Raw genomic sequence first — 24,005 nt, forward strand, 5'->3', positions numbered from 1 at the left:
TACACACCACCATCATCATCTACTACGATATACAAGACTATTTTGTAAAAACACTAAGACTTTCCAGTGACGGGCCCACAGAACATGATTTTCTGGTGGGCCGTCGCCGGAAAGTCTTAGTATTTTTACAAAAAAGTCTTGTATATCGTAGTAGATGATGATGGTGTACAAAAATCAATGGTCCTAGTTGGTCCTAAAATAAGAGGTGGTCTCAAAATATCTCACCTATATATATATATATATATGTCGATAAAAAAAATTCAACATGTGCTCGATAAACTTTAAGTTTTAGATGGTCTTTAATTAATTTTGACATTATACAAACTAGTCTCAAATGGATAGTATTGGATAATAATACTATTGTATATGTTTCAAATGCATGCATATGGCCAGAAAGGCAAATTGATTACGTAATGCATAACTTTGGAAATATTGAGTAGTGTAGTATAAGTAACCACAACATACCAAAGCAATCTTCACACACATTCACTCAGCAACGTAACTTATAGTCTCTATCTCAAACAAACCTTAAGCTTTAACACTTCTATATATTTTAACTCGATCAAGATCAATGGCCAAAACCAGCATCGTGCGTCCTATTGCTAACTTCCCTCCTTCCTTATGGGGTGATCGTTTCCTATCTTTCGACGTGGACAACTTGGTAATTAAGTCCGTACAGTTATTTATCAACACATACAACATATATATATACCTAGTGTGCACACGGGGAAAAAAAAAAGAGTAAAAGGCCAGGAACCCTTTAGTCCAGTAGAAGAATTTTTCCTCGCTCTCAAGCTAGCGACCCATGCATATATGATATTTTATCTTGCCTTATGTTTTAATGAAGAGAGACTTGCTAACTTACTACAATTATGATTTTTGTTTGTTGTTTCCATTATTTCCAGGAATTGGATGATTACCTTGCAGCCATGAAAGAACCAAGTGATGAGATGCAAAGATTGATCGTTGATCCGGGCATGGATACAAATGAAAAACTAAGATTAATCAACTGCGTGGGTCGTCTTGGTTTAAGCTATCTTTTTATAAAAGATATCGAATGTGAACTCGAAAAACTTTTCAAGGAGCTTGATATGGAAGAATACAACCAATTTGATCTTTATACAACTTCGGTGAACTTCCTTGTTTTTCGACAATATGGATATAAACTATCTTGTGGTAAATTTAAACAAATTAACCTTTGTACATTCCTTTTATATACATATATACATAGAATTGCTAATCCCTTACATATATATGCTACGTTTCACAGATGTGTTTAACAAATTTAAAGATGTTAGCACCGGAAAATTCAAGGAACACATGAAAACCGATGTGAAGGGCATGTTGTGCTTATATGAATGTACACATTTAGGAATACGGGGTGAATCTATATTGGATGAGGCCTTGGCATTCACAGAATCGCATTTAAAGGCTATCGTAGAAACTCTTGAAGGAACTCTCGCACAACAGGTGAAGCAAGGCTTGAAGTTTCCTTGTCAACGAGGATTGCCGATAGTAGAGGCAAGGCTATATTTCTCAAACTTTGAAGAAGAATGTTCAATATACGATGCACTACCGAAGCTTGCAAAAGCACATTTTAGTTACTTTCAACTAATTCAAAAAGATGAACTGTCCAGGCTCACAAAGTAAGTTCAATGCAAAATCAAGCTACCATTACATTATTGTTAATCACTTATAGTTATTTCTTGAAGTTACTAATGAATCTTGTTTTTCTAGATGGTCTAAGGACATGAAATTCCAAACAATAGCTACATACACAAGGGATAAAATGCCAGAATTGTACCTATGGGTGTTAGCTGTATTCTTGGAGCCTCGCCACGTCGAAGCAAGGATTATAACAACAAAAATTGCGCAACTGGTGTTGGTGTTAGATGACACATTCGATGCCTATGCAACTATTGAGGAGCTTCGGCTTCTAACAGATGCCATAAGCAGGTAATTGATCATAGATGATATAGTTTTATGTAATATATCCATGTTTAAATATCTCTTTTGCATGTATAGGTTATATATCATATGTAGTTAACCATATATAAACATCATTTTCAGGTGGGAAGTTGGATCTGTGGAGCAACTTCCAGAATTTATCAAACCATTTTATCAAATTCTCCTCAATGAGTATGCTGAATGGGAAAAAGAATTGGCTAAAGAAGGAAGGGAAAATGTGGTTTATGCTTCAAAAAAAGCTGTAAGATCTCTAAATAGTAATGTGATCATGAGTTCAATGTTATAAAGTCTCACATTTATCTAATTAAGTTCTGACTTGATAACTAATTAAACTTAATTCTTTTGTAACAAACAGTTTCAAGAATTAGCTAGAGCCTATCTTAGGGAGGCTGAGTGGAGACATAGTGGAACTGTACCATCATTCCAAGAGTACTATGAGAATGGATTGGTAACTTCTACCTACAATCTTCTTGCAAAATCTTCTTTAGTAGGCATGGGCAAAATTGTGGATGAAGAAGCTTTGGCTTGGTATGAAAGTCATCAAAAAATACTTGAAGCCTCGGAACTAATTGCGAGACTCCATAACGATGTCGTGAGCTTTGAGGTACTTAACTAACATGTATATGTCGTTGTAACAATAATGATTATCTAACAACAAAAGAAAAACTTGGCTAATTTTAGATTTTCTATGTTGTAACTGAACAATACAAATTAAGTATAATGATTTGATGGATTATGTATAATGAAATGCAGTTCGAGCGTGAAAGAGAACATAGAGCTACAGGTATAGATGCATACATGAAGACTTTTGGAGTGACCGAAGATGTAGCTGTTAAAGAACTCAAGGAAATGATCGAAAATGCATGGAAGGACATTAACGAGGGATGTCTAAAGCCAACCAAAGTGTCGATGGAATTGCTTGCTCCGATTGTTAATCTTTCACGGGTGATATATGTGGCCTACAGGTTCAATGATGGATTCACCTTCTCGGACATGACCTTGAAAGACTATATCACTCTCTTATTTGAGGCTTCTGTCCCCGTATAATCATAACTAAATTTGCCAATATATTTTTATAATTATCATGTCGTTTGTAAGAATTTTGCCAATAAAGGATTGAATAAATATCTTCCATGCAATACTACCCATTTATTCCAGACATTAAGATATTCAAGAAAAGAAACAGTTTTAGAATCAATGAACTTCCGAATTTGGGCAACATAAAACACCAACTTGCCTAGTTGCCTTTGAAATTCTATATCCAAGTATCAACATAAAACGAAAGTATTCGGCAATAGCATTATTATATTGGTCATCCTCAACCCCACTTCTAAGTTGTCTACGCCATCTCCAAAGCCAACCTAAATTTGTCCTACTTTCATTAATCGTGCAATTGTTTGTTAGTTTCAATAGCAAATAATCAATGGAACCGAGTTGCAAAAGTTTGATCTCCACACTCATCAGGGCCGGGCCAATAGCCTATTTGGGTTACACAACCGCTTAAGGCTCTAGTCCCCCAAATTTTAAGTTTTGGGCTTTTATTAGGTGGCCTTTTTTTAACTTAAAACATTTTGTTTTGTGTATTTGTGGTATGTTGTGGTGTAGAGGTGGTATCAGAAAAAATCTCAAATAAAATAAAATTAAAAAATTTGGGAAAGATAATATAAAAGAGGTTAAAATATTAAAAGCCTATAGAAAATTCTAAAAATCAATAAAAAAAAAAAGAAGTTAAAAATACATGACAAAATCAAAATTTTGAAGAGAGCAAACCCCCTTTGCCCCCATGTGGTACCGCCACTGGTGTCGTGTACTGAAAATAATATCTTCTACCCTTCATACTCTCTCTCACATGGTCACGCACGTTACACGCGTACACACAGACTTCTACATATACATTTTACATCTATTTGCTGAATCTCTCTTTTAACGCATACTAAATGGAGTTGTTGAATTTCTCATACACACATACATACTACTATATATATGATTAATGTTGGTTATTAGTTTATTTCGACGTCCAAACCCAAATAAAGGATGAGAGTTTTTGCTAGAGACTTTTAAAAAAAGCCTGTGAAATTAGTCCAGCTTAAAGTCACCAACAAGTTGAGTCCTCTTTCTCCACACCATAAGTTTTTCCCCCAAAATATATCTTGTATTCACTCCATTACCAACTTTCCTACTAATAATATCCGTAGAAGTAGGAATCGATTGACTACTTGTCATCACCGATGCAATGTTTTCGCAAAGACTTTAGATTTGGCATGCATGTCGTAAAAACAATGAGTGCCATGTATCTTAGAAATAACTCGTGTCCAAAGATTATCGCTGCTTAAGAGACCACGCCATCCAATTATACAAAAGAGCAATATTCATGGCGTCTATATCTATATCTATATTAAAAAGTAAGAATCCTAGCATTTTAAAGCCCTCTTCATAATTAAACCTATTTTAAAACATTGCTACCTAGGATTATATCATATGTGTCATCTCCATAATTTTTTACAATATTTATCTTATTTATATATGTCAAAAAAGAATTTAAATATTAAAATAAAGACTAACTAGCTAATTAACCTGGGTTCAACCCGGGCATATTAATAATAGTTTTTTAAAAGCGTATGATCATCCTGCTGAAGTTGCGACGACACGGATTGAGTCTATTCTGAAATATCTATGTGATTATTTACTATAACATTTTTTAGTTTTGATAAACAAATGCATATAACTATCTTTAAGCTTTTGTGTATCAAATATATTTGATGTGTACTTAGACAACAAACATTAATATATTTGATGATAATTTTTTTAACTTAAACTTTTTAAATCAAGCTATTTATTTTTTTTTTATATAAGATACCTAACATGTAAAAAAAACAATATGTAGTTATATATTTTAAACTTCAAAATATTCTTTTTACTTGGAAATAAATAGAAAAATGTCTATATTTATTAAAGTTTCATCAGGACTTAAATTTAAATTATAAAGTTATATGAAAAATTAATAAAATAATTAAGATAATGTTAAGATGGATTAATTTTTTAAAAAACTAAAATGTTGCTAAAATTATAATTTTAAATATGATGTCATAATTTCTAAAACCATTTGTAAGAAAGATTGTGAGTTTGACACATATGAAATTTTCTACAAAAATCTTCTAGAAACAATTCTTTTTTACTTATATAAGAGATATACAAAATTAAAAATATAATAGTTTAACTTTGGATATACGTAGGATTCCCTACAAGTACATTAAACTAAATAAAAACTTTATACACACCTAATTATAAGAAAAAATAACAAAATCAAATCCCATATCAAAATTAAAGCACGTACATTAAAAAAAATAACATAATCAAATCTCATACCAAAACTAAAACAGGTATAAACTTAACATATATTTTTAAATTTGGAAAGTATTTATTTATCAAAAACATATAACTTTTTATGAAAACCTATAATTTGTGTTTTTATCATTTTTCTTATTCCGAGTAATTTTCTTATTCGATGGGTGAGAAACCATTTTGTTTTTATGTTTTATACGGGTTTTTAATATTAAAAATATTTACAATCTTTACTTTTTTTTCAACTTTTTTACCACGCGCATATCGTACGGGTAAAAGACCTAGTATATATATCAATCCCTAATAATTCAATACCGGACAGATCGATTTTCTTATGGTGTATTTATTACGTAGGATACATGTAATATAGAGTTAAATATATTTTATGGTATGTATATATTTTATTATGTAGGATATATGGCTGGTACATTAATGTTAAAAAAATTGTATATATGGCTAATGGATTGAAAATACATCCAAGTTTCACTTGTTTCTTATGGTATGTATTAATCTTTTAAACTTTTTATTGTATTTAAAGTGTTTTGAAAGTAGAATAAAATTTTGTTTAGGAAAAAAAAATTCCTACACTTGGATGAATTTCTAAAAATATTAAAATACCCGCTGGTTAATTAATCCTTATTTTAACAACATAAGTAGTTAAAATGAGAATATTTTGAAGTCCGAGTTTGGTCGCTCATATATCTTTCCTCCACCTCTATTTCTATATATCTGTCTCTATCTCTCTGTCAAAAAAAACATTAATAATAAACAAAAAAAAAAATGTTTGAATTTGGGGATGAACTAATAATAGACAGCTATAGAATTCCATGGCTGATTTGGATCCAACTTTTTGCTATGTTTCTTCTTGTTATCCTTGTTTACTATTTCACCACCACCCCATCTGATCTCTCCACCCCTTCGCCGTCATTTGTTAATGGGTCTATTCTCTCTTTTCAAGATTCTAAGGTATACATACTTATAAATCTTTATATGTATATATTGTATTACTTTTTAGCTTTGTTAGATAAATTTATGATGCCCCTTTATGCTATTTTTAGTTTTTGAAGCTGAAAGGTTGTTGCTTTAATTGATTTTCTTGAATCTTGATTTTGGCTGTCAGTATAGTTTTTTAGTATTAAGATTAAGAATATATATATATATATTTATGTTTATATCTAATTTTTCTTTTAGCCTGTCTAGTGTGTTGTTTAGTTGATTAGCAAAATATGTGCACTTTGAAAGTATGTTGGTTTCAATATGGTTAATGAGTATTTTGAACCCATATTAGTTGGTCAGAGCATCATCTTATCCGCCTGGCTGTCTTATTGAGCTTTAGATGAACTATATTTGTGTGAAATTATGACATGGATCACCGACCCGTTATTTGTCAATTTTGTCCCCTATTGATCGGTCTCACGGCAAACTTAAGAGAATGTGAATTGTGTAATGCGATGTTTAAAGGGACATTGGACGCGGATTTAAACCCTTAACCTCTGGTTTTGTAGTGTGAATTCATTAGTTAAAAAAAAAAAGAGAAACATAAAGAATATTTAGGTTTTTAAGCTGAATTAACTAATCGGCTTCAAGATTTGGTTTCATGGTCTTTTTTAGGTAAAGGGTTTACGCCTGGTTAAATTTGGTTTCGTAATCTCATCACCTTAATTTGGCTTGGTGGTTGATTAAGATTGTTGTCGACCTTAGCTGAAGACAATGGGATGTCATGTCTTATCTTTGCTTCTAAACAAAGAGATTGGAACTAAGATGTTATTAAGTTACAAGCCCTTTTCTTTAAGCAAATATTAAGTGCTGATATTTAGATTAAAAGATGGGGATGCTAATGTGACTTCAATGGGAAATTTAGTGTTAGAATTTAGAAAAAATAGTATATTATCTTTAGGATAGAACTTTGTTTATAAGCATACACAAAATTTTTATCTCTTAATTATATATAGGTGACTAGGTGTATATGTGTGGCCAAAATGTAGTGTTATGGTTACTTTAGTAGGTGAACTTTTTGCAAGATACATCTTTTCTTTTGAAATAAAGGCGTAACAGGTGGAAGATTGTCTCTGATTAATTTTCTAGATGTCCAGCTAGTGATATGGACCGAGAGAATTTGCTTCTGTTAGGGGTTAATTATTTGTTTCATATCATGTTACATGTTAGGGAGTAGGGACTCGTATGTTGGAGCGTCTTTTTGGTAAGAACAATAACTAGGAATGTTTTGAGTTGTTCATATTCCTGATCCTGAATAGATGGAGTAGTTCCAGGATCTCTTTGTCAAAAGTCTTGGAATGTGGCCTAATTGGGTATCCAATCTTATAATGCCTACAAGGGAAATGGTTGTTAGGTTCATATAAGCTAGCTCAAGTTGAAGTTTCTCAAATCAGATATCTGGGCCTAACATTATAGGAACTAGAAAAACACCTGCCTGCAGCCTGCTGCATAGTTTTTCTGTTTGTTTCAAATTTCGTTTTTAGTTGAAATATAAACATTATATAAATTAAATAATTGAAGTCCGGCTGCAGCAGTGATGGTGTAAGAGAGCGGGTGATGTGTCGGTGTTATTATTGGTTCGGAAAGGGGGTGATGTGTTGAATTATTATCGATAGATGTAGATCTATGGAGGGATGAAATCTGCACCACGAGCATAGGTTTAGTTGTCAAAATGATAAAATGATAAAACCTTTATGCTGTTTTGTGATTTAATGTTTTCCATTTTGTCTTCTTTTGCCGTCAACATTATTCATCATAAACAATAACAAGAGCAGACATTTCAAGTATTTAACTCATATATTGTATTGCTTTATGTAGTTCTTTTGTTTATTATATTCGGCCATATGCACAACTAAACTAACCTGGCAATAACATTGAATAATCGTGCTGTTTTTAGCCAAGTATAGGTTAAAAACCGAGATCTATTTTATTCATAGGAATAGTTGTGTGCTAAGACAATGACATATTAACTCTTTCATTGGCTCTTTTGTCGATGTACTATTTAATTAGGGGCTATGATTAATGGCTAAATAATATATTTTGAGATATATATACAAGGTGAGGACAGTTTATTCTAAGTGTTGAGATGTTATACAAGTCAAAACAATTTAAATAATTCTAAATCGTTAAATCATTCCATATAAATTCTATTTTTAGCTTCTTTTTCCAATGATAATTGTAGGCTAGAGAAAATGAAATTGAGGCGGGGACAAGCACAAGTGAAGTAGTACAAAGAATAAGGAAACCAAATGTGCAGAGAAGGGAAGGATCATCCATGACGGACGAAGGCAGGGATATGTTGTTTGAACATTCACACCATCCTTGTAATTTCTTTGGGGTTGCAAAACAAGCTTTCCTAAAATGTCTTGGAATAGATCCTACTGCCCCCGAGAACTCCAACAAGAGACGGCATGAGAAAAATGATTGAAAACGCATTCCATCTGATTATGTATCCGTGAAATGTGTATTATGTCTCTGGCGTTCAAAAAAAAAATGTATATTTTGCTGATTTTCTTTGTTATCCCCTTTTAGATCAGTTAGTTTTGACACTTGATTTAACATGGTAGAAAATTGATTTTGAACTGAATATGTTGCATGAGGTCACACAAACCATGCATCTGCCTTTTTGTGTGGTTAAGCTGGTTAGTGGCTACTGATGTCAAGCTCGGTGTCCAGGTTCAATTGTTAGAAGCTAGATAAGAAAAAGTCAGGAGGAAAAAATATCTATCCTTGCTCGGAGAAGGAAAGTATGGCCCGCTTCGGGTTAAATAAGTTTCTTTTTCCAAATGAATTACCATTAAAGTGGTGAGGCTTCTACTTGTTTGGAAGGTTTCTCATGTCGGGATTGATCTTACGGGTTTGTGGACTGGTTGTGATAGCTAATGACATAAATTTGGTTGTACTACTTAGCCTATGATTTTTTTTATGAAACCGATATAGGGAATAAAAATAAAAACATTTGAATCGTTCAATTGTCGCAAAGAGCTTGTTTTTTTCTTGAAAAGAAAAATGATACATTGAAATAATTCAATCAGTCTATTTTTGCACCAACTCTGTTTCCCCAAAGTTATTTATCAAAACACATCCTTGTGGTGCATGTTTTCTTTTCAAGTTCTTTTAAAAATATACATTTTTGGTAAACATATTTTGGGTTAAGTGTCCAAGAATATAACTAAATATTACTAAATGTTTATAATAGATACATTAAAGTTTTGGATATTATATGTTGACAAACTTAGTAAATTGTCCAAATGACAACTTATGTTAGCTGACACGTACAATTATAGCTACAATTATAGCTACGTGCAAGTATTAGTCCACAACCCATATAAGCTATAATTCCTAATGAATGATTTATCGTGACTAGTGGACTAATACCTAAAAAACGTTCTTTTTCTCATTTACTGGTTTTGATTGTATAAATGGAAAGGCACGAGTCACGACGAGTACAAGACTACTTTTGTGTTAATTTGCAATTTGGGCCGTATCTCTCCACAGCCCAAAACTCCCTTAGTTACTTACTTGAAACGAGCAAGACACACAAGGAATGGCCCATCTTCAATTAAAAAAAAGCTTTTAAATATATTTATTATTTATTTACTAAATTGTGTAATTTATTTAGTAAAAAATCTTAATATATACTATAATAATAGTATATAGATTAATAAAAAAATTTACGAGCCTTTTGATATTAGAAATTTTAAGTCCTATCTAAACACCATAACTATTATATCATATTATATTATACATTCATTATTCTTAACAACCATAGCTAGCAAAAATAAAATTACTTTTTTATAAATATCAATGAGAATTCGGTTAATTGTATAATTAAAGTTAAAATATTGTTTTTATAGAAGAATTTGGATAAAGGAAACCATACTACACCATCCAGCCTTGATATAATTTAACAATTAATAATGAGATTTGAATATTTAATTCTTTTTTTAAGCTTTTTTTTACATTTAAGTATAAATATTTTAATTTGATAACAAGATAATCGTATATTTGTCACGATTCTAAAATCTATTAATAAAAAAATTGTTTTTCTTATTTAACTGTTTTGATTGTATAAATGGGAAGGCACGATAAGTCGATAATAACAACCAAACCTTTTAACCACTGGGTTAAACCACAGTGGTTAGAGGTGTTTCACTAAACCTGTTATGCGGGGCTTCGGGGGAGTTTACTCCAAGGTCTCGAGTTTGAGCCTTGGTAGGTTATCCTCGACGGTATTTTCCAATAAAGAAGGTGGTATGGTGAGAAAGACTATTTAAGATCCGCTTAGTGCGTGACCCTTTAGTTGTGTTAGTTTGTAAATTGGGTCGTATCACTCCACAAGCTCAATACTCCCTTTATTTGTCTAATGCAAACATTGGTAAGGAAATGACTTGATGGTGACTTGACAAAATTGCTTTCTAATATGGACATCCCCAATGGTTTCGGATTTACCGTTATTCTAGAACACTACAACCTCACATGGTGATCGTACACATCCAAATGCTAGTAACAGAGACCCACCTCTTGTCAAATATAGTAATATACTGTTTAAACGTAAATGGAAAATGTGCACTGCTCCTGTTGTTCAGTTTTGAAGCAAGAAAACCGTTTTCAACCTTCTATATAACATCTCTTCCTATATGGCTATATCTTCCCAAACCTCTCTTTTTCAACATCTCACAGGTCGCCGTGAGTGACCAGCCACCAAACCGCTACCTTCTATACTACTTACAATAAATTACTCAATTGTCTTTAATGAATTAATTTTACACCTTAAACTTTATTTTTTGAAATATCTCTACAACCACATTTACATCCACAATGCCGGCTTAAGCTTTTGGGTGACCTTAAGCGGTACCAAGTTTGAGGGCCTTTTTTTAAAGCCACTAACAAAAATCCTCGGATCCTGTTTATCCTAATTCAACCCCAAAACAACTGTATTATATATTCTAACGATGACAGTGAATTTCCACAATGAAAGTATGTGTTTGTGTTAGTCTAACATTGCTATACTGCTTTTAAAGTAAAACATTTGATACGTTATGAAGAGTAAATTGTACTTATGATTGGGGTTGTTGATTGTTTATTCCCTCGGTCCACCACACATACATACACCATAAAAAAAAAACCCAATTCTCCTTATAACAAAAAAAGCCCAAAACAGAATAAAAAGTTGGGGCCTTAAACAATGGCCTAGCCCAAGTACTTTGTTGAGCCGGCTCTGTACATCCACTACAATTACAATTACATCAACCTACAACACCAGGAGTCGCCACTACCATCAAATTCTCCGCCATCACCACCCGTCGCAGCCACGGCATCGCATTACGCGGGTAACCTACTAACCTTCTAGTTCAGGGTAATGATAATCTATCTAGCTAACTCGTGCATAGAAAGAGTAAATGGTATATTAGACTTTGATATGGGAGGGAGGGTCTCACACTTTCACGAGTAAATTTTGGTACCCATTTATCAAAATATTTCGGGTTAAAAATGTATCAGAACCAACCTCATGTGCTACTTCAATTCCATTGCGATAACTCTCACCAACTGTTCATGCCATGAGGGTTATGCCATCTTCAGGGTCTCCCTCCTCTCATGTGGCCGGTTCTGGTGCGTGTATCCCACTCTCACGATCTCCATATCAATCAAATGCTCTAATATACATATTGCAAACCAGGAGATAAGATAATAACTCATGCTTTAGACTAATGGATAAAATATGGAAGAATACGTCGCTTCCTTGTCTTTATATCTGATTTCGGTATATAAAAATGTCAAGAAGTCACTTGAAATATGTGAATAACGAAAATTAAGGATTTTTATATGCAAACAAAAATTGCAGAGTGGAAATTTGAATAGATGTTTATATTAGATTCATAATACTTGGTAATTTTATTACAGGTGTGTTTAGTAGGATGGAGTGAAATAAAAACAGAATTGAATGAATAAAACAACGTAATAGAATAAGATGTTACATTGTGTTAGCATATTTGTTTTGTTTTAGACGGCATTAGGAATGGATCTAAATGTCACCAATTCACCATATGAGTTTTTGTCTGTTTATATTGTTTCAAACAGAATTGAATTCACATTAAATAGATTGAAGCAAATTTGATCTCAATTTATACTATTAGATGATCAACACTAACGTTATTTTTTTAATTTATTAATTTTTTCCTAAAGAGAATGAATGCCGATTAACAACTTCGATTTTCATAAGAAAGAAATAATTAACATGTCAGTGTGTGAAGATATTTGTCTTTAGAGTGTTATTATGTACCATAACAAAAGAATTCAGATTTTGTGTTTTATTTTATAAAAGTGTATTTTTAGATTATAACTCTTCAAAATTAGTGTCTAACTAGTATTTCTACCCGGGCGTTGCCCCGGGAGAGAAACAAAACTTTCGCGACAAAATTTAAAAACATTAAGCCGAAAAACCAAATTTGCGTGACAAAAGTTAATAAAACAAAAGTTGTGTTCAAAAGTAAAGAAATTCGATGACAAAATTTAGAAACCAAAACTTATGGGGTAAAAGCAAATAAAAGAAAATTTCCAGAGCGAGACTTAAAAAAAAAATTATGTGGAAAAAATTACATAAGTTAAGAAAGCCTATATGGCGAAAGTTTAATAAATAAAAGTTATGTGGTAAAAATAAGAAAGAAATAAATTTTTGATAAAAAAAACTTAAAAACCAAAAGTTATTTGGCCAAAAAGTAAATAAAGCAAAACTTTAGTGACTAAAGTTAAAATTTAAAATTGAAAACAAACTCCGTTAAATACATTTTTTGTAACTACCGTTAGTTATTAACAACCGTTAAGACCATTAGTTGATTTAGATATGCATTAGGGTACAGTACTCCCCCTCACAAACCGACATTGAAAATTAGTATGTATATATATAATTACAAACAATACGATCTATACTTTCCATTTGACCATAAGACTAGATCATCCTACCCGATAGCTTTAACCGCTAAGAATACGAAAAGATTTAAAAAAACGTTGTGCTAATTACAATGACCCGAGACACATAAAAAACCCCACTAGCAAAAGCCGAGCCACCGGTTTTCACTTTGTAGTGTTTTTAGTGCATTCACATACAAGTTCCGGGGAGAAGACACAAGGGATTACCCCTAACTATCAATAACGACACAAGTAAAACCAACAGAGCAAACAGCCCCATCATTCGTTGCTGAAAAAAGACACGAGCCATTCATTCCAATCCAAAAAGAAAAAAGAAGGAAGCAAAACATTAAAGGTAACGGGAAAAAGCCAAACTGGCAACAAACAAGATGGCAAAGTAAGCTGATAATTCGAACTCGGGAATTCTGCATGAAATCTTGTACATTTCACAATAGGAAGTCAGGAACCCAGCCTATTTTTTATAGTTACACCCTTTACTCCATCTCCATTAGGAAAAAAAAAACAAAAAACAAAAAAAACTATACACAATTCTACATCAGCAGCAGGAAATTGTCTTGCCCAACTGTTCTACAAAATGGACTAACCAGAGACTTTGAATCTTCTGGTCCATCTGCTTTACTGAACTTATCAATAACAAGCGCTACAAAGAGACGATGTGCATACATGTGTCCATAAAGAAAGAAGATTTACCTTTCATTGATATTGCAAATTTACAAAATTAATTCCCCTTGGCCCCCTACAAAATTCATAAATCCCCTGATACCAAGCAATCACTAATGGGGTTTTAACAAAATGACAGCTTATCTCTAATATATGCTTCTTTTCCACTTTCTATAAATAACTACTCTTATGTTTGTCTTTTTCTTTTTTGCCCATGTAATCCTACTAATAAAAACTAGATATAATTTGGTATTGTCCTTACCAATAAATATAAGTCATATCGGACAAGTTTTTGCATCATTCTGAATGACTTCAAGTACTGTTGCATTGCAAAAGAAGCATCTATCACAATTGATGAGATGGCGGTTTATGCAGCCAAGACAGGAAACATGTGTGCATGGTAAGAACTTGGCATCTGCTTCACAAGTGTAGCAGATGCAGCACACATTGTCATCACCTTCTAAATCTTCTTTGTAACTCACCTTCTTGACCGTTCTGGATATGAGATGGCTAGAAAAATCTTCTAGTTGCCTGAGTTTTGTGAGATGAACATCTCCCTTAAAAGTTCCAGCCTGGTAAAGTGGCAAAAGAAACTAAGACCACAATAAAGCCAATGTACACACATATACTTGTACAGAATCAGGTCATAATGAAATATTAATGGAGATATATACATGTTAATTGTGAAGCATACCGATTCGCTAAATTTATGCAACTATGAATAAGATTATAAGAGTTGTAAAAAACAGTTGATAACTGAACCACTTATATTCTCCATAGGACACCAACTCGTGCTTCAATGGTGTTGTATATTTATTGTGCGACATGCATGACAACGTGGTGTATGAATAATTTACGTAAATAATTAGCCAATATATACATGTAGAAAGAGACTGTAAGTAGTTTTAAAACTTTCAGGACAAGCAGCTACCGCAAATTAATAGACCAAAGTGCAAGACCATATCCCTTCACAAAAGCTCAACAATTTCAAGGATGTACCTCAAAGAAAATTTCAACCCATTACTTTTAATGGGTCCATAAGATCAATTTGGGGAATATCTTATCTCCAACTGGTCAAATATACATTATAGAGCAAACTAATTATCATTATTTAAGTGTTTAACAACACATTGATCCGTCAAAATAAAAAAATCACGTTTTTTGTTTTGTGCATCCATCTTGGATGCATATTCATCAAAATAATGCATCCAACAAAAAACGTTATTTTTTCGATTTTGACGGATCAATGTGTTCTTAAACACTTAAATAATTATAATTAGTTATGCACTATGTCAGTTTTATGGACTTTTAATGCATCAAAATGTAGTTTTTAAGTGTTCTCATTTGTTCTCATTTTAATTTGGTTCTCATTTGATAGCCACCCCCCTTCACTATATATATATACGAGCAATAGTACCCGCGCAATGCGGCGGTGAGATGGTGGGGTGATAGGTCATAGGAGGTGATAGTCATAGAGTGTGATAGCCAAATGCCTTAGTCGTACGGGTTCCATACTCGGATTTAAAAATTCGTCAAAAGTATATCGAATGACATCTCTAATGAAAGAGCATAAATTTTAAGAACACCCATACAATTTTTATAATTTATTGATATACGGTTTTTGACATAAAAGATTTTGAATAAATTAAAGGAATAAAATGATTTATGGAGGAGAGAAAAATGAGTGGTTGAGATTTGTGGAGAGAAAAAAATGAGTGGTTGGAATTCAAGGGTATTAAAAGTATATTAGGTAGAGATGTTTAAATTAGTGAATAAAGGAGGGTAATTTAGGTAGTTCAAATCATCTTTTGAGATTTTAAAAAAGGGCAAAATGCTTTATTAGTATATATATATATATATATATATAAATTACATATATATATAATTTCTATCAGCGCTACCCCATAAGAATTATCTCGAACTGCTACCCATAACCCATTCCGCAAGTTTCGCTACAGCTAGTACTAAACCCAGGGTTTTCAGTGTAAACAGTGCATGTAATGTGGATAATTCTAATACTAAGTATAAGTTGGTGTATTATCTAAGCACAACTTCAGGTTTTATAGTCTGTTTATTTATTAATATATATACATCGCAAGATTGAACTCCAGTAGATACTGGAATCCAGAAAATGATGAATACTAACCCAATTAAATTCTAATAGGTAGTGGAAGCCAGCAATAAGAGTATCAGCACAGTCCATACTTGCAAAAATGCCCACAATATCATTCTGCTCTCTGGAATCAGTCACAACACTAGCATCCAACAAATTCAAGATGATACCGACCAGAGGTGCCAAAATCATGCCTCTGTTGACTTTCTCTAGAGTTTGACCAGGTCTTCTAAGAGTCCTGTAGAACCACAACAAGCAATGAGCCAACGATAAGTATTGCGTTGTTGGTGGGAACAGCTATGGGTATGGATTTGATTGTTCTGTGTAATGGAGCGTGAATAAATCACTGAGCCAAGCACCCTAAGTGGGTTTGGACTATGCCCATTCTTTTGGAACCAGGCTCATAAACCAAACACTTTCTATGGGGGCGAAAATAACATTCCCTCATCCCCATTCCTATAAACTAAACACGCATCAAGTCTCAATGATCCAAGGAGAGTATATGTGTTTGTAGTAAAACTGGACTTTAGACCGTGAAATGAACTGGAGTCCACCAAATAACATCCAAATAGAGGTTGAGAGCCGAAGAACTCAAATAAAACTTACAAGTCAAAGAACTCGGGGTCAGCAACTGAAGTCAAATGATTAAGGACAAATACAACCAGCTCTACTAATCTACGCAAGTTCGTATCTGTCCCTGACAGAAAAGCTTGTGGAATCTCACACGTACAAAACTCTAGTACCCTTGCTAAATTGCTGGATAGATCAAATATAACACTGCATTTTCTCTGCTGAAACTCTATCATCTGCAAAACATGCGTTGATATTATATTATATATAAAGAAAATAATACTTGCGAGATAAAATATATGCTTCATTGAGTAGATCGTTGTACCTGACATTTTTCTTGCATTTCTCGAATTGAAACTGAGAATTCTGTCATCGCCCAGCTGAGAGTATTATAAAGACGATTCAGAAATGCTGAAAATAATTCATCATCCTTAATACAAGCGTCACGCAGTAATTTCTGTCAATCAAGCAATTTAGAAGTTAAAAGTCAAATCAGGAATTCTTTCACAAAACTATCAATGGCAAAATGGATCCATTTACTAATACTAGATGTGGCGTCTAACCTCTGAAATGTCAATTATATCAAAAGTTGCCTGGAGTATACTTCTAATACATTAACCTCATTAGGTCATGTTCAATGAAGTAATTACTGGAACTGCTTCGATTAAACCCAGCCCAACTAGTTCCACCCTGGGCAAACGATTACTTAATTTGACAAGAACCCGTTTTGACCTGTTCACGACCCCATCTCCCCACCCTGCTGATTTTGTCACTTCTACTAATGAACAATGTAGTAAACTCACCTGAAACACACTCGAAGTGGATGAAGATTCTCCATGCTTTGAAAATCCAAACCCACAACCCTTGCATAAGCGTATAAGGATATTCGTTACAGGAATCCATGATCGGTTATCAAATGCTGATAAAAGTGCTGTTGGAAGATTATGAATTGCTGCTTGGTTGCTCTCAAAAGCAGCTAGATACTCCTTGTACTGAACCAACACAGAAATTGACTGAAGAAGCAGATCTCTTAGTTCCGCACTTGATATCCTCGGGTCACTGAAGTGGGTTACAACAAAAGTAACCTGAAAAAACGAGAAATAAAAAACATCAATTTATGTATATTTTTATATCTATCAATTAAAAAATTATATTGCTGAACATACAAATGAAGAAAGTCCATGCTTTATAAACATTCCAGCGGGTACAAACGGAGGGTCACTCTTACGCAACACATGAAAACAATCAACCTACAAGTAACATGAAAAGATTAATTACTGTACCGAACACAGCAAAGAACATATCTTTAGAACAGTTAAAAAATGAGTACGGCGTATAACAAGAGAGTTTAACGGCATACCAAAGTTTCCAAATAAAACTCGGGAACATAGCCAAAAACCAGATCCATTTTGCTCAGAACCAGAAGCAATTGAACAATCCATATACATGTCGCATACATTCCCCTTTGTTTCCATCTAGCAAAAAGAGAGATGCGGTACCTGCAATACCAGCAGTGGGATTGGGCAAAATCAAGCTGCGTTCATTATAATTTACACAATGTCTCAGTAATTTAATAAATACATATTCCTAGTTACACTTTGCAGTCTAAATAAAGCACAATAAAGCTCAAAGATGGATATTAGGAGTGTAGAGTGCATTAAACAGAAAGCTTCAACGGTCTACTTACCACGTACAATGACGCACACTATCAATAACCTCATCACGGTAGACACTCCGGGCCTCCTTTAATCGTCTTAATTGTTCACCATTACCTCGTTCTCTTATTTGTCTGTCGGTATCTTCCAATTGAGATATTGAATGTGACTGATGAGACATGTAGGCTGATGCCTGCAGGGATAGAACGTAATTACTATGATACTAGATATGTATCTCTTCTACTAACACATCCAATAATGAAGGTAGCTTGTTTAGCCCTTATTCTCAAGAATAGTGTTAAGAGGAGCCGATTAAAATGTGTCATGCTACCTCTCTTTTCAGCCTAGTAAGAAAATGACACTTCACCCTCGCTATCCCTCTTCTTGCATAACCACCGGCGGCCACCTGGCCATCACCAGATACCAGAAACACAGACGCATTGTCGGTTCCCTACTATCTTTCATCAATTGAAAGAGCTTTACTCTCGCCACATGTATTTAATGGTTAGTTTATCATTTAAAACTTCAATAGATGACAAAGTGCCACACATTCCATAATTTTATTAAGTTAAAAAAAAAAAAATCAAATACAAACACTATCACCTAGACACCTACAGCTCATTACTACAACTAATTATCTGACTATAACTAATTGATCATATAACCTCCTATAATCCCCTTCAGAGTATGCATCCAAACACCCACAATGTCACAAAGTTGAATCAGATACAAAGTTTCTACTTTTAAGCAATTACCAAACAAAGAGTGCATCTAACCTGCTTAAAATTCGGAGCAAGACCCAAATGGTACAATAAAAGCATGGCATCCAAAAGCTCCTCTTCAACTAATGTTGATGAAGAAGAAGTGCTCTCAAGTTCTACAACCCTCACCTGCTGCACAGGTCGATAACCAAACTCAGAATCAGACTGGTCACTTGTGCTAGGTTTATCCACCATGTCATCATTCAAATTTCCAGAGCTGCACTCAGCAGCCACCTGTGCAGATCTTTCTGGAATCGAACTGCAATGGCTCTGAGAGGCTTTAGTTGTGTACTTGAACGGATTCCTAGAGATACGCGAAAAGTTGGCATCCAAACTTAAACAACAACAGGGCTTTTCAATGCCTATATGTGTTATTCTTGTTTCTTCATCATCTACACATCCTTCCTCCCACCGAACCACTTCTGCTTCAGGGTCTATACTTAAAGGGTGAAAATTTGCTAGATGGCTGAAGGACCCACCAAGTCTTGGGATCTCCACCCGATGAGGGTCATTCTTGAGAATTATTGGAAGCGGAAAACTTTGTTGACCACCTCTATGTAAGAACCCAATACTTGACCCTTTACTGGTTCCTGAACTCATCATCCAGCCACAGCCCCTCATTGCAAATCCTTCAGATAAGAAGTGAAGTATAACTGTGAACAATGAAACAAGAACCGAATTGCTGGATACTCCAGGTGGTGGTATGTTGCGATCTGCTCCCCTGTTTCTCAATATAATATTCTGTAAGAATGTTCTGAAGACAGAGCCAGGTAACTGGGGAGGTGTCACGGGTGGAATAAACTGCATGACAAGGCAACAAATGTCCCTATGTTTTTCCTCGATCTGCAAAACCGATGCATAAGTACAGAAAAAGCTCATCTTTTTTTTAAAAGTATTACAACACCCATTTAATGTGCTTGGTAACATTATGATCATATACATGCAAATAGATGTTCGATTTAAACTATATGAAGGAATATAAGCAAAGAAGTCAATTCCGTAAGTCAATATAGAAGTGTCGAAGCACAGTGCTTGAAACGTTAGAAAAGAAACAAAGTATTGTCCACATATATGATATATCATATCGGGACGCATATTACACTGCAATATACATAGCCACATATATCTTAACGCTATCCAAGTGTGACACGGTTATGTACCCCAACTTCAACTTTATATAGATCAGACTTTATCAAACACACATGCCCAAATAAAACCCAACCCGCTTAAGAAAGTAATTAGTTCTCTATATGTTTTTACCATTATAATCTTTCTTGGAAATATAGATTCATAGGTTTCTAGCTTTTACAAAATCCCCAGAGCAGAAAAAGAGATTGAGATCCGTTTGTTGAATAACCAATGATCAATTGAAGCTGTAGTATGAGGCATATATTTAAGTCAAAAGAAAGAACAAGCAAAAATACGATTTGCTCATACAAGGTGGGTTATAATGAGTCAATGTACCATTTAGAATACCAGAGAGAGCTACATATCAACATTAACTTCAGTTTCTTTTTTAATGTTGGTGGTTACAAAAGATATACATGGTCCAGTGCTAGAACGTGAAAATAGATGCAAATAACAGACTAAAACTCCTATCCACAAATTTTTCTCGTGCTCTCTATATCTATCATAGAAGTAATTCACTTTATTCATTAACGTTTTCCGAGCCTGTAGTAAAACGTTAACGATCTCGACTTACTAGTACTCTCATAGGAACCTAGTAAATAAAACATAATATGCGAAAGAGGTTACCGTACCTTATCAACCGCATCAGTCAAAGTTCTAGTGGTCAGCATCATGCTACTTTCATAAGAGATATCTTCACAAGAACCAGGCCACCATACAGCAGGTATCATATATTGAAGGTCTTGTTTATTGGGACTTCTCTGAGATAGAAATCCTTCAAATAAAAACTCAAAATCCGACATCTTCCACCAAATGACCATCAGATCTTCACGTCTCAACATATGGCAAGCCAAAGCAAGATATGGATATGATCCCGAATATGGACTCTCTCTCAAAACAAGACAGGCCGTTTTACAAAAGTATGAAAGGGCAGAGAGAAGGTGTTCAAACATCTTTATCGACCCTGGAAACACGAGCAAAGTATCAAGTACTCTATCCAAACTTTCATAGTCATGAGGTGGTTGATCCCGGAAAACATCCATGAGAAAAGATAAAAACACACCCCAACTAACATATTCTACACTCTCTGCATTTGCATCAAGAGCAGAGAATAACTCCATGCATATTCCACGAGAAACAGGATTATATAGCTCTGCAACAGGCATAAACCGTTTTAGTCTTCTCAACTTCACACAATTATAACTGGTCTTCTCCCCCCGCCACATATTCAACAACTTTGAAAAGCAATGAAGCAAACGCGTAGCTATCTGATTTGTTGGTGGCGGGGTTTGAATCGGATGAAATTCTTGAACAGGATATCGAAAAGGACGGGCTCCAAAATTTAAATCACACCGCTCCCCTTGGGAAAGTGAAATAGCAGGATAATATCCCAAGCCAGGGACCATTTTCCTGATTCCATGAAATGCCACACCAAGTGAAATACCATTTCTATGATACGAAATTTCATCCGCTTCTAAATCTATGCAGCATCCAATAACATCACCAACGACCCATAACTGACCATAAGGCTCCGCATTTATGTTCCATTTAATAACCCGTTTCCCATCAAAAGCAAAGGAATCATCAGCATCTCCAACACCCGTGTGTTCGGTGAAAGGGCAAGAAATCGTGGCCCATCCAAGCTGTTGCAACCCAGCAGTTTCAAGAGTCACTTCATACATCCATTTACCTTTCCACACACAAACATTTGCTCGTGCACTACTAAACACTGCATGGCTCTCAACTAACAAAGGCGAATTTATAACCTGAAACTCACCACACACACTAGATTCCTCAATCTTAACAACATACGGCCCACACCCATCAACAGCCGACACGCCCTCTCTAGAACTATCACCACTCAACAAACTTCTTCCACACTTCAAGTAATCATTTTTTATAATAGAACTGATCACATTGTCATCAACTTGACAAGTCAACAAATTAATCGTTTTCGACGGTAAATCAAACAAATGCTCCAGAGTTCTTTCAAGTGACTGTTCACCAAAATCATCACTATACGAGACAACACTTTTTTTCTTCCAACTCTCTTTCCTATCTTCACCATCCAATATCAACGCCAGACCAGAAAGAAGCCGGTTTACACCTTGGCTATCTTCCGCCATGGGCGAATTTCTTTTAAAAACTCACCAAGAACCCAACCAGAATTTCACCCTGCAAATTAAACAAAATAGTAAAAACCAACAAATAAAATCCACCTACTCAAAAAAGCACAATTCTTCATCAAACTTTTATTTATTACTACAACTTAGACATAATGTAATAAAAAAGCGATATACCCTCTTATAAATTTCTATGTCCATTTAAGTAACTATTCCGTATAACTTTATTTCGACTGTACAAAGGCCTAATTTTTACCAGGACAAGCAACCAAAACAGGCCAAGTTTCAAAAAAAATGTTTTTCATGTCACTCATAGTACCGTCGGTAAAAAAAAAAAAAAAAATCAAGCTTTAATGGTCAGTTAAAATTACATTTTTACTTGTAACTTAATAAAGTTCATTGCTATTTTAGGAAACATTTCCTACAACTTATAACAAAAAAAATGACATGTTAATTAATTAATTAATTGGGGGAAAATGAAAATTCATTCCACAGTAATAAACTAATTTCATATATGAGCATACATATACATACACACACACATATACATATATATATATAATATATGTAATAAAAAGATATTAAAATACTTACAGAACGTCAAGAGACCAGTAGAGGAGGAAGTGATTAAGGGAATCGGAACATAAAGATGATCTTTATTACTTATAATAATAAAAATATAAAAATAAATAAATATATATAATAATAATAATAAAAGGGAGGAATTAGGGTTTGGCCAGAAAATTGGGAAACAGAAGCAGCTTTTACAAGTGACGACGACGCAGGGGAAATGGAAATGGAGATGAAAATGGAAATGGAAAGGCGCTGACTGTAATAACTTTAATTAATAATTATTATAAAATTAATTAATTTAATAATAATCAGAAATCAAATGAAAAATTGGGGAACCCTGGTTGGGAACTGACACGTGGAGGTATTGATCACCGATGGCGCGGCGGCTAATTCCCTACAGTTCGGTTTGTTTAGGTCCAGTCACTACTAACTAGTCCTACCGCTCCTAGAATGCATTTTTTGTCATGTTTCTTCTTCTTAAATTTGCCTATATATATTGTACTTTATTTTATTTGGTTTGTTTTTTATGGTAAGTACTAAAATTTCATTAATTTAACTCAAGTTAAAAAGGGAGTGACATGAAAATACAGTTCAGAAAATTTTGGAAATGATGGGTGTAGTATCAATACTGATCTTTACATCAAAATCCATCATGTACATAAATGAAAATATATAAAACAAAAAATTGAAAAAAAAATAAAAATAGATATATAGGAACACATATGATTTTTGGCTTATTATTATTGATTTAAGAACTATTATTAAAATGAATTTTAATGTTGCCCATATAATGATCGTTATTGAAAATACTAACAATTTACAACACCTTAATTAAAGCCTAGGCTATTTTACTATTTTAGCAGACTTCATATTTAAAATTAAATGTATTTATATATACATTTTAGATGAAGTATTTAAATTTTAAATATGCTAGATGGTATTATACATTTACAGCTGATAGCTTAATTAAGATGTATCATCTTATCATGCAATAGATGGTAAGTAATATCGTTTAATACATATTATACGAATACCCGCACAATATGGCGGTATATGCGACATCATATTGTTGGTGGCGGGGGTAATTTGTAGTGTCAACAGAGACGAGTAAGATAGATAATTGATGTAAAATAATTCATGTGATTCAAATAGTTAATGAAAGTAATTTAGTAAATAAAAAATGTAT

General features: G+C 33.7%; 3 protein-coding genes across 3 annotated transcripts; 2 read left to right on the plus strand and 1 right to left on the minus strand.

The window, feature by feature from the left end:
• Positions 1-495: 495 nt before the first annotated feature.
• Positions 496-3,107, plus strand: LOC122603684 (germacrene A synthase short form-like). Its single transcript, XM_043776457.1, has 7 exons — positions 496-661; positions 906-1,176; positions 1,271-1,646; positions 1,738-1,956; positions 2,071-2,209; positions 2,324-2,572; positions 2,722-3,107. The coding sequence occupies exons 1-7, from the start codon at positions 572-574 to the stop codon at positions 3,013-3,015; spliced, it is 1,638 nt and encodes a 545-aa protein (XP_043632392.1). The 5' UTR covers positions 496-571; the 3' UTR covers positions 3,016-3,107.
• A 2,903-nt stretch (positions 3,108-6,010) lies between these two features.
• On the plus strand, positions 6,011-8,893 carry LOC122605081. Its single transcript, XM_043777959.1, has 2 exons — positions 6,011-6,276; positions 8,489-8,893. The coding sequence occupies exons 1-2, from the start codon at positions 6,091-6,093 to the stop codon at positions 8,732-8,734; spliced, it is 432 nt and encodes a 143-aa protein (XP_043633894.1). The 5' UTR covers positions 6,011-6,090; the 3' UTR covers positions 8,735-8,893.
• Positions 8,894-13,908: 5,015 nt separating this feature from the next.
• LOC122603377 (E3 ubiquitin-protein ligase RKP) lies at positions 13,909-23,069 on the minus strand. The gene is made up of 11 exons (XM_043776059.1): positions 22,841-23,069; positions 20,756-22,298; positions 19,011-19,838; positions 18,267-18,427; positions 17,940-18,078; positions 17,746-17,829; positions 17,383-17,664; positions 16,905-17,036; positions 16,616-16,815; positions 16,043-16,247; positions 13,909-14,468 (listed from the first exon to the last, which is right to left on the minus strand). The coding sequence occupies exons 2-11, from the start codon at positions 22,247-22,249 to the stop codon at positions 14,172-14,174; spliced, it is 3,822 nt and encodes a 1,273-aa protein (XP_043631994.1). The 5' UTR covers positions 22,250-22,298; positions 22,841-23,069; the 3' UTR covers positions 13,909-14,171.
• Positions 23,070-24,005: the final 936 nt, after the last annotated feature.

The sequence above is a fragment of the Erigeron canadensis genome, chromosome 6 (genome assembly GCF_010389155.1).
Source record: "Erigeron canadensis isolate Cc75 chromosome 6, C_canadensis_v1, whole genome shotgun sequence".
Lineage (NCBI taxonomy): Eukaryota > Viridiplantae > Streptophyta > Magnoliopsida > Asterales > Asteraceae > Erigeron > Erigeron canadensis.